Source organism: Poecilia reticulata, linkage group LG7 (assembly GCF_000633615.1).
Source record: "Poecilia reticulata strain Guanapo linkage group LG7, Guppy_female_1.0+MT, whole genome shotgun sequence".
In the NCBI taxonomy this organism is placed as follows: Eukaryota; Metazoa; Chordata; class Actinopteri; order Cyprinodontiformes; family Poeciliidae; genus Poecilia; species Poecilia reticulata.
This window is the reverse complement of record NC_024337.1, coordinates 17015952-17028262: the sequence shown is the minus strand read 5'-3', so window position 1 is coordinate 17028262 and position 12311 is coordinate 17015952. Positions and strand designations below refer to the sequence as shown.

Here is a 12311-nt window from a genome sequence, read left to right as displayed (position 1 = left end):
TGGGCATCTTGTGTAGTTATACTTTGGCATCGGTTTTACAAATAAGGAAATCTTTTATTACATCAGCATCAAATTATCATCAGTAGCAGGACTTTAAAACTGAGGTGATCACATCAGATCCTAATAACTAGACGGAAGCCTTTTCTAATCAAAACGACCTTTTCTCTTAACTTAAAGACATTCTTCTAAATATGTCTTTATTTCTCTAATATTATGGTTATGTTCTCTTAAGTTAACATTTATTCTCATAGCCTGACTGTACAACTCTCAGAAGGGATGATTGAAATAAAATCCACTTTTTGAAGACAGTTTTGTCGTTTGTAATTTTGTCTTTAGTAAAGAAAGTGATTTTAAAAATTGGAGATTTTATTTGAAAGCCATGTCGCTTATYGTGTCAAGTACTAAATCACATGGTATTTGGCTGTGAAGCTAGAAGACAATAAGGCCAAAAGAAGGATGTGGTTAATGAGAGTTTGTCACCTCAAACAAGACAAACATGTCAAATCCAAAATAATTTCAGGCTTGTGCTGAGGCCTGCTTCACCTGGTGTTTAACTTCTCAGGTTTAATCAGTAACAATGGAGGACAAATGGTTCAGACAGCGCTCAGCCAAACAAGATGAGATATTAACTTCTGGAAATTAAAATAAGAAAATGAAATAGCAGCAAAAACAAAAGAATTGACACAGCTTGAGCTTTTCCACAACCTCGGAGTTCAATATATTTTAAGTAATAAATATATAAGTATTATGTTACAAACTGCAAAAACACAAAATCTAACCAAGTATTTTTGGTCTAGTTTCTGGTGCAAATATCTTAGTAAACTTGAAATAAGAGAAACTAACTTTATAAAAGTAACTTTTCAGTTTGTTTTAAGAAAATAATTCATTAATATTGATGAAGAAGTACTTGTTTTATTGGCAGATTATTTCACTTACAACATGGGAAAATGTCTTGTTATAAGTGAAATAATCTGCCAATGGAACTAGAACTTTTTCATTAATATTAAGGAATTAGTGATTTAAAACAAGCTCCTATATCTTGCTGAAAAGTTACTTGTAAGTTAGTACATTTGAAATAAGACAAAACTAAGATATTTGTACTAGAAACTAGACAAAAATACTTGGTTAGATTTAAGTGTTTCTGCTTTGTATGAATGATCAGGGATTCCAGAAACTCTTGAAAGCACCAATCTGATGGTTGAATAAGCTAAATAACAGATAAAGATCAATAAATATATTGTTGACCCCACATGTGTATTTACTCAATAATTTAGCAGATAAAAGTTTTTTTGTTTAAAATGTTAATTTTGGGTGTGCTGTGGTGGTGCAGGGGTTAAGCACAACCCACATATGGAGGCCTTAGTCCTCGACGCAGCTGTTGCAGGTTCGATTCCCGGCCATGGCGACTTTTGCTGCATGTCTTCCCCCTTCTCTCATTACCCACTTTCCTGTCAATTAACTATCAAATAAAGGCCACTAGAGAGAAAAAATCTTTACATTTTTTTTTTATTTTGTCTGGAAAAAACTAAGAGCCCACTGCACTGAACCCCATTGAAAACCTCCTGGTTATTCCACCAAATATTGGTTTCTGAACTCTTCCTGAGCTAAAACATTAGTTTTGTTGTTTCTACATGAAAATGAACTTGATTTCTTTGCTTTATTTGAGGTCTGAAATTACTGCATCTTTTTCATTATTTTGACCATTTCTCTTTTTCTGCTAATACTAAATTTCACAGACATGTTGTCAGTAGTTCATAGAATAAAAGACCAATCTTCATTTTACTCAAACTTTTACCTATAAAGAGCAACTTATCAGTTTAACTTTTTCCAGAGCTGTATTTCGATTAAAATGCAATTAACTCAAAAGTTAAATCAAGTCCCACCGCCACATTAAATGCAATTAAAACACACTGAGGTTTGAAACATGAGAAGTTCAACAGGTGTGAAAACTTTTGCAAGTAATTGTACATTACAGGCTCCAACTCCTCTGCAGGTTCAGACAATAGGTGAACAGATGAATGGATTTTATACTAACTGATATCTCAGCGTCTTTTTGTGCTTTCAAACAGTAAAACTCCTCCTCCTTTGTGTCTAAGAGTCAAAAACTCCACAAAGTTTTAACTTCTGACCTTATTTCTGCCTGGCACAGAAACAAAACCACAGTGGCTGCTGGATGCACGTGGTAACACCGAGGTAACTTGAGAGCAAATACAGCCGAGTCAAGCTGGAAGTATGGCACAACGACCACCTACCCACCCACACAGGACATGCATTTTGGTTCATTTCAAGCTTTAGCAGCTTCGTAATCGTCACACAAACGTACCTTTTCAAGGTCAGGATCAGCCTCCAAACGCATCAGTTTGGAAGCTGGTTCTTCTGCCTGAGGCAAAAGAGAGCTTTGGTAATAAAACATTTTAGAGTGACCTGACCAAACGGCCACACAGAACCAATTCAAGTACAGTATCACAGAAGCTCTCTTTGTTTTTTACGGTGCAAATTAAGTTAAAGTCACAGCAAGACACTAAACTATAATAAGAGGCTCCAGCTGCAGAGTGTACTGGTTCCTGCACTCTGAACTAATTATATTTACACAGAGAAGAAAAAAAAACAATTTCTGTCACATCAGATTTACTCCACATGTTCTCTTTATATGTAGTTTAATATCGATACCTAAAAAGCTGGACAGATCACTGTAGGAAGCAGATTTTTAGGTAGGATGGTTAAAAAGACAGACATTAAATCAGATTAAACAGATTTTACAACAGGAGATTTAACACTGGAAGTGGAAAACATTTTAAATATCCAAAATAAATAAACGAAACGACAGAAACGACAAATAAAATTAACTATGAAGTCTCTGTAAACAAAACTGTCCTTCAAAAAAATGGCTAGTTGAGACCAAAACACCAAACTGAAGACTTTCGTCATCCAGTTTTTGGTAGAAAGAGAGAGAAAAGAGAAAAGCAATAACTTACGCAAATGGAAGTGATTGACTTTGTCTTAATTTATCATGTAATTAATTGATTTATTGCGACAGATCTAAGGGTTTCTACACTTTTCCCGCAGTAAAATTCAAGGATTTTCCAAAAAATTTCCAGTTTTCTAACATTTCCAATGCAAGATTTTGGAGTTAAAAATAAAACAAATAAACTAAAGAAGGCTGTTTCAGTTATTCTAGATCAGGGGTAAACTAAACTAAAATATAGCAAAATTTTATGTCACATTAAATACTTTTGGTGACTTTAACTGACCTAAAAACAAGAGAATCTAAAGAAGTCTGACTTAACTTCAGACATTCATATTACATGTATGAAAATATGGGTTAAGGTAGCCTGAAGTGACTCAATTCCGAGTTTTTTGGCAATTCCGATTTTTTTGCCAGGACCGTTCACACTGCCAGTAAATCCGACCTGTATGCCTTCTGCAGTGTAAACGGGCAAACGACTTGAAAGTGCCCCGCATGCGCACTAGAGGGCGCAATAGCGTCAGCGTTCTCAGTRTTCTGCCAACCGCCATAAAAAGAAGAAGAAGTGCTCCGTGTTTGCGGAAGTAAACATGGAGGCTAACGGTGGAGCTTAGCTTATATATTTGAAGTTGTTGTCCGGCCGGAGCAGCAAATTAACAACTTAATCCTCATATAGTCCGTCATGGTTGTTGTTTTTCTTCCTACTTGCGCGTATCAGGACGCAGAATAGTGAGATTTGTTGAGAATCAGTGACGTTCAGTTCTGACGAATGCGGCCAGGACGTTGGGTCGCATTTGAATCGGATACGTATCGGATATGGGTCACATTCGAAACAGAATCCGACCTGTGCAGTTCAGACGGCCATAAAAACATCAGATACAGGTCGCATTACGTCAAAAAAAAAAAAAAAAAAAAATCGGAATTGGGTCACTTCAGGCTGCAGTCTAAAGGCACCCATCTGGTTTCAACTGTAAGTAATGTTTTCCAAATTTAGGCTTTTAATCAAACGTAAGATTACACCTTAGTACAGAACTGTGCAGTTTGAATATGAAGCACTTTCAAGGATTTATACAGAAATCAAGCACTTTAAAAACCTTGAAAAAATAAACTGAAATTCAAACACTTTCATGCCCCCTGTTCATAAATCAGACCAGAACTTAAAAACTGTATTTTAGGTTTAAAATTTAATTGAATGTGACTTCTTAAATGTATCTGAGGGTCACAATGAGAGTGCAGGGACATGAGAAGATAGGTGAATGATAGACCTCTGCAGTCGGAGCCTTCTTGACTAAATATCCACACTTTTACTAACAAACCAAACCAAAAACTTAGAAATGCAGAATTCAAAATTATCTTTAAAAAAATTATATCATATATTTTTCTCCAAAGCAAATCACACAGAAATCTTTTGTACGGCGGTTTGGTTTCTGCTCGTTTCATTTGTTTTTTGTTTTTTTTTTTACATTTTTTTCCACAAACAGCATCATTTCAGATGATGACTGCAGACTGCTGTCATGCCGGTACATGCGTGCAACTCACCAGCAGGTTAGCTCCGCTCTGAAAAAGATTGTAGGGATAGAGGATTCTTTCGTAATGCCCTCGCAGGTGTGAGCCGACGGCTTTGCCGGGAGAGAAGCCCATTTGAACTGCGATCTTGGTCCACCGCCTGTCCTGGCAGACGATGTCAAATCCCCCCTCATCTGCAACGAGCTGAAACGGCACAGAGTCACGTCAGCGGTGTCTGTTTCTGAACTCTGAGATATATCTGTCTGTGAATAACGAGAGGTGGAAGTAATGCACCTTGTTTAGCTTATATAAATCCAAGATCTTCCTCTCCACATGAGGGATCTTCAGGGTACATCCCTGCAAATCCCAGAATTTGGCAATCTGGTCCAAAAAATTGAGCTTGACCCTCGTCTGTGCCTAAAAACAAACAAAAACAAACAAAAAAGAAAATCAATATTTAATTTCTCCAAAATCACAGTGTGGTGACCTAAAGTATATTTTTTTAAATTAAAAAGCATTATTATCTTACCAAAAAATGCTACCTTATGCTAAGAAACATTCTTAAAGTACCTAGAATCTAAATGTAAACAAATGAATAAAAAACAAAAAGACGCAGAGACAGATAATAGTAAAATCACATCCGACATAATCGGATAAACAAAACTCACCTCCAGCTCATTGAGCCGCTGGATGCGAGGGACAAAGTGAAGCTTGTCAACATCGCAGGCAAATGGTGGCTGCCAGTCCTGAAGAGCAACGACACATAAAGGAACATGGAGGTCATGATAGCTGGCAGCCTGCAGACGGGATTCACCCTTTCATCTCTACACCCAGCCCGACAAAACTATCCCTTAAATATATTTACGCTATTAAGAAAGAGGCAACTTTTGAATTTGCTCTGAATATCAAACTTAAAGGAATGTTACACTAAACTCTAACAATAGGCTTGTTTTGGATTTAAATAATCATATAGACAAAAATATTGATTATTTATTGGTTATGTCAGCTGATGGAGAACATAAACAGTACTAATCGCCTAACACACTTTATTTCTGTCAAACTTGTCCAGACCATTAAACAAACATAACCTGAATAAATGCAAAATGCAGTTTTTAAAACAGAATTTCATTAATTAAAATGACTAAAGCTATATGAATATAGCAGGCCTGATCAGAGTTAAATTTAGGAAATTACTTAACAGAACCTGTCTAGAAACATGAAGTAGGCTAAAAGACGTCAAGAAGCATGCCCCAGTCTAAGCAGATTTAAGAGCAGGTGATTGTCTGGGGAAGGTCAAAAGGTCGTTTCTAAGGTTTTGGAGCTCCAGTGATTCTCAGTGAGAGTCATTATCGACAAATAAAGGAAACGTGAAGGCCTTCCAGAGGTGGCCAGCCTGTAAAAACTGCTCCGAGGGCAATCATCGACTCAACCAGGAAGTCTGCAAAAGAACGAAAAACTACATCTAAAAAAACAGTGCAGGCCTCACCTGCCTCGGTCAAGGTCAGAGTTCATGATTTAACAATGAGGGAGAGAGAAAGAGAGAGAGAGAGAGAGAGAGAGACTGCTTGAGTGCAGGGAATAATTTTAGTGGACTGAAGAGACAAAAGTGAAACTTTCTGGAAGGTTTGTATCCCATTAAATATAGAATAAAACTAACAATATTTTAGAAAAATCTTCAGACAGTCATGTATGGTGGTGGTAGTGTAATGCTCTGGGACTATCAAGTGTAATGACTTGCTATAGGAAAACCTTACTCACCTTAAGCAGAGGTACTTGAAAAATATTTACTTTTAGGAGTCATTTTACAGCTATGTACTTTTTACTTAATATTATTATGAAGAATTAATACAGTAACTTGAGTAAAATCTCAGGATACTCTACCCAGTGACAGTAACTTCACTGAATGAAGAATAAACATATTCTGACTAAAAATGCACCAGATGCAAACCTACTGTTTATGTCAAAGTGAGACCTCCTGTTTGTAAACAAGCTTGTTATCCAAATGTTATTTGGAGGTCAAGTGAAAACTGGACGTATTTGACCTCGTTTGAACATAGATATTCATTACATACTGTAAATATTAGTTTCATAAGTTTTATACTGAAATATATTTATTTGTAAAAGTGTTTAATCAGCTTGAATCTGTTTGTTTGTAATAGTTATCAGTATTTCTTCCCTTTTAGGCCTTAAAACATCAGAATTTACACATAACTAAACCTTTTTCTGTCTCATTACATAATTTAAGTATTAAATCAAATGCTATGATCAGTTAATAATAATAATAATAATAATAATAATAATAATAATAATAATAATAATAATAATAGTACATTTTATTTGTAGACACCTTTCTCAACACTCAAGGTCACCTCAAGTACACACTGCATTTGAAATGCAAATTTCATTTGACTGAATACTTTCTTTCTCTTACCTAAGCATTTTCTTGAATGCTGCTTTTTACTTTTACTTGAGTAAAAATATGCTGAAGTAGTGTTACTCTTACTTGAGTAGGTTTTGGGCGCTTTGCTCACCTCTGCTTGTAGAAAAATGAGACTTCCAGCTGCTTCCGTTCACATTCACTTTATTTTACACAACCTAATGTTGTCATAAAGACTGTTCTGGTGAAAAAGAAATGCTACTTTTACTCAAGTACAATTTTTGGGTCTTCTACTCGCCTCTTATTTGATTTATGCAGCAAAACAATGATTTAAAGCACATGGCCAAGGATAGCACTGAATTTCTAAACAAAAACGTAGCTAAAGTTATGTAGCAGCCGAGTCAAATTGCAGACTTATATCTGATTGAGATGCTATGCCATGATTTTAAACAAGTTGTTCATGCTTTAAAACTTTCTGGTGTGGCTAAATTAAGACAATTCACAAAAGAATAATGGGGCAATATTCTTCTACATAGTTGTCACCAGATTATTTGGATTAGTGAGTGACTACGTTTTTCACAAAGGCTCAGAATGGTACATCTACCTTAAATTAAACCTTAACTTGAAAAACCACATGTTTTATTTACTCAGCTGATTTTCGACTGGTGTTAAAATCTGCTTAACTGGGACAAAAACAATAAAAACGTCATAAGTCTGTACGGGAGGATATACTTTCTCACAACCCTGTAGATCATTGTGTAATGTAAACACTTTTTTTTTTTTTAAAAGAAGGAGGTCAAAAACACCCAAAGTAACAAAATGAGCCCCAAGTTCTTTGCTTTAAGTCTGTGGCCAACATCCCCCACTGACAGACAAAATGGCCAGATGGAAGACTCAACTCAATAGTCCAGCTTACCACAAAGCCAACATGGAGGACAACACCCTTCAACACAGGCTCATACATGAACCCTGGCTGACTATGTGGTTGCTCATATTATCATAGCCTGCATCAATAAAATGTTCAGCAATATTGCGTTTTTAGCAATACTTCAAAGGTCATAACTTGATTTAGTAGGAAGGACTTTTTTCCTCCACTTTTTAAAAAATTCATACTTAACAAGAACATCTTGCATAACAGTTAAAAATGCGTATATATTAACGTGTGTATGAAAACAATTGAACACACTCTGCGTCGGGTTTTTATTAGAAAGTGACCATGAAAGTGATGGGACTCACTCTGTGGATGCTCTTCAACTAAATAAATTAATAATTATGAAAGTCAGCTTCATGGCTTTAGGGCCATTAAAAGGACAAACACGGTAAAAGATGAAGCTAAATGTCATTTATTTTATTTTTATCATCCGCATTTTCTTGCTATGCTTTCAGGAGCCGAATAGCTTCCGCATAGCTGCTGGTGTCAAAGCTGAGAGCCTCATTATGACAGGTATAGCTAAGGTTAGCCTGCCAGCAGAGAGGATCAATGACCGGACCACCACCGAGGCTTTATTGACCTCCGACTGTGATACGGATTTAACACCCCGCAACAAACACACGACTGCTAGTACACCTCAACTAGATCAGTATATCTGGGTTAAATACAGGGTAAATGAGAAGAAGCTAACGGTTGCAGCACAAAGAATGAGGACCGCGGTGTGTATCCGCCATGTTGAACAGTCCCTTTAAATCCTAGCGCTCGGTCCATCTAAAGCCGAACTAACTCAGCATCCGCGCCCTCAGAAACCGAATAAAACAACTCGGCGCACTCACCGGCGGCGGCCGGACTTTGCAGATCCCCGTCCTCTCTGCGATGGGCCGGATCTTGTTGATGAAAGCATAAGGATCTCGAAATTCTTCCCAGCTGGGCTCGAAGACCGGGCACTCCGGGGGAGGCTTGAACTCGTCCGGCCGAAGCAGGCTCATGGTCGTTCGGGACCCAGCGGAGTTGTGACTCAGGGGATCGGCGTGCTGCGGTCGGGCTGAAGGTGTTTTGTTTTTGTTTTTTCTTTTTTGTTTTTTTTTTCTTTAATTTTTGTTCCGGTTATTCACCAGTCACAGTCGGCCTGCAGCGCGTCGACATCAACACGAGAGGAGGCAGATTACACTCTCACACACATCTAACCGAAACACATACACACACATCCACGCACAGTCAAGAGAATGTTCCAAGGCAGTGAGCACGTCCGCCTAAAAAACTAGTCACCGCACGGTTCTACTTGATGCTCGGCAGATACATCRCTCTCTGCAGACTTACACTGTAATAACTGCTGTATACGGGTGTTTAATTGTTTTGTATTAAACTTCCTTAAAAGATTTTTGACTTTATTCGTTTTAAATAGTAGTAATGGAAAAGAATACATCCAATTGTTTAATAGAAGTGCGACGAAATTAAGGACTGTTAGTAGGTTCATAATGCATTAGGCAACACCCAAAAGTGAAACAAACGATTCAGTTACAAAGTCCTAAAAAGTTACAAATAAAGATATTATTAAAAACGTCTGATTAAATGAGGTAATCAAATCAGTTTCGAAATAACTTAGTTAAAAGCAATGAAATTAAAGTTGTTTTAGTTTGAAATCCACCCACCCATACCAAAAGTTTTTAGTTTGAACACTTCTCTTATTTCATTATTAGCATTCTTCACTAATATAAAGTGCCTTGCTCGTCCTTTTCACATTTAAAAAGAGGAAAATCTTAAAAGTGTGGTGTGCATCTTTTGGGCCACTGTCCTGTACCCAAGTTAGATTGTTTGGAGTTTCTGTAAACATAGATTATTAAGTGCAATACTTATTAAGTACTTTTCAGTAATATTCYAATTCACTAGAAATGTTACCTGAGGCTCTGTCTATCTTCACATCAACTCTGACATGGAAACTGGTTTCCTATCACTGTTATAAAACATTCCCACAGCATGACGCTACCGCCACCATGTTTCACTGTGGTACTCAGCTTTTCTCTCATCGGGTTAGATCACTTTCTTCCACATGTTTGTYGAGTCTGATGCCTGGATTGTAGGAAACTGACTACTTTGTTAAAAAAAAAGTCCAATTGTAAACATAGATGATGATAATATACACTGCTCAAAAAAATAAAGGGAACACTTTAACATTTAAGTGAACACTGAAGTGTTCCCTTTATTTTTTTGAGCAGTATATATTAAACTAACAGCAATTCATTCTTTTATTCAGTAGTAGGCCCTATTTGTGTACATAAACATGTAAATGAGTCAGTAGCAATAAAAGTTTTTTATTACTATTATGAATTAGTCCAGTGGCTTTATTACTGAGTAATAAAAACATATTTTTAATTGAAAATATGCATCGTGGCTTTACTGTACTTTCACTTTTAAAACATGTACATCCTTTAAGATGTGTTCATATGACCTTAGCACTTCAGATGAATATTTTTACACATATTTTTTTTTACTTGGATACAGTTTGTATGGTAGACTGTTTCTTGTGGATTCTTGATTTTCGTCATTACACGATCAGCCAACCAGGCGACGCCTTTTCATGAGTGTAAAATCTATGCAATACACCAGCAGATGTAACGACTYTCAACTTTTCCTCCACTCCGCCAACAACCTGAACCTGACAGCTGGTGGCAACACACAGAAATGGCGTGTCGATTCATAAAGAGAGGTAATTAAAACACATGGATTGKGATAAAAGTMATTTGAATAATAAAAAAGATGTTATATGTTTACATTCTCGCGGATGGATCTTGAGCAGGTGACACCTCGGAGGCTGGCCGGGACTCGTTGTTTAAATAGCCAGAGTGGGAAGTTTGATTGGTTGTTCCTCACAAACGGTTGGAAACATCTGCCGCCGAACAGCAGAACAACCACAGACATGTTTTTCAGTTGCAAAGCAGTTGGTTGGCTTAAATACATCATAACGTAAACAAAATATTTCATAAATATACACAAGACTTCCTGTAATTTGACAGGACTTTCTTTTGTGTGTGTCATTTGATTAAAAATAAARAAGTTCATAATAATGAGGAGTTTAAAAGAATCACCCAACTGATTGAGTCTTTCTTGTGACTTGTCAAACATATCAAAGGAGTCAGTTCAGTGGATTCAGTCGGTCTCTTCCTGTCYTTTCAGACTGACTCCATTATGTTCAGGTCAGAGCTCACCATCTGCTGCTGCTCATTGTTCTACTTTTTGACAAAAACATTTACTACTTCTTCCTTTGGCTGTTCTCTTAAGGAGTCGCCTCCATCTCTCCCCATCTCCTCGTTCACCACAAAAACCTTTTGTTTTTTCTGCTTTTGGTGGTCTGCACAAGTACATTCCTGACTTGAAACTTTAATTTAGCCTTCAAACATTTATGTCTTTTTGTTGGTCATCTCCATATACAGCAGCCGATCTSACCGTTTTAACTAATGAAATGGCCTTCTGTCAACCATCTCTATACATATTGTGATGACCTTCCAATTGGCTTCACTGTAAACTCCTTCTGTGGGGGAAAACTKGCACTTTATTGACATTTGGCTATCTAGTGTTGACAGCATTCTTTGGCATCGCTGACCAACATTAATAATGCACTTTAAAAGGCAGTAGCATCATTTAATACTGACAAAACATAGAAAATGTAACTTAGAGTATGTCTCATGTTAAGAAATATATATATATATTTTTACAGAATCACAGGTGGTATGTATAGTATTTGTCACCTTTAATGATGCCTTTAAAATAGGGCAGTCTAAAGTTCTGCCTGTGGTTGAGAGTATTTGTGGCCCTCAACCACAATTCAAGAATGGCATAAATTTGATTCAGTTTAGATGGCTGGTGGAGATTTACATATAAAATAGACTGGAGAGCTTCGTCGGTGAAAGACCGATGCATCCTAGGTGCACAAAGGAGTGTTATCACAGATCCTTCCTCCCAGCAGATGTTAGATTTAAAAAAAAAATTTTTTTTACCATTACTGCTCCCTAGAAACTTGATAAGCATCTACGTTCCAGATTTTGTTTGCAGTTTTTTTGCTTATTGTAAATAGTTTTTCATATACACAAATGCAGATCTTGTAAATTTTTTCTTTTCCTTAAATTACCGTATGCGATTTCACATTTTGTTCAATCTAAACTCTATGGTATGATTTATGTTGTAAATTTGTCCTTACTCTACAGTCTGTTTCCCCTACTCATATGTCTTTTACCTTTTCGTGAACATGTATGCTTTTAGTTACCTTTAGCTTGCGCCTATATTTTATCGTTGTGGGACAATAAAGAATATTTCCTTCCTAAAAAGAATGGTAGGGTTTAATTTTCCCTGATGTGAGGCTGACACTTCACCCGCTTTGCCCGTCTCTGGTGGTCAGAGGGCTTCTTTGGCTGCAATAGAAAGGCTTTACTACCATCTGTGTGTGAATGTCTTCATGACTAATTGAAGTGTAAAGCACTTTGGAGTCCACTGACTTGGTAAAGCAATATAAATTCCAGCCAATAAGTCATCCAAGA

General features: G+C 36.8%; 1 protein-coding gene across 2 annotated transcripts in view; it reads right to left on the bottom strand.

The window, feature by feature from the left end:
- Positions 1 to 9007, bottom strand: part of kdm5bb (lysine demethylase 5Bb) — a 30259-nt gene extending 21252 nt beyond the window's left edge. The window contains exons 1-5 of one of the 2 annotated variants that reach the window (XM_008414414.2): positions 8616 to 9007; positions 5140 to 5217; positions 4766 to 4888; positions 4505 to 4675; positions 2324 to 2380 (exon numbers count right to left, since the gene is read on the bottom strand). In XM_008414414.2, the coding sequence (XP_008412636.1) occupies positions 2324 to 2380; positions 4505 to 4675; positions 4766 to 4888; positions 5140 to 5217; positions 8616 to 8768 (582 nt within the window). In that variant the 5' untranslated portion in view covers positions 8769 to 9007. The remainder of the gene's footprint in view (positions 1 to 2323; positions 2381 to 4504; positions 4676 to 4765; positions 4889 to 5139; positions 5218 to 8615) is intronic. The other variant, XM_008414415.2, reaches the window with a different exon arrangement.
- Between the last annotated feature and the right edge of the window lie 3304 nt (positions 9008 to 12311).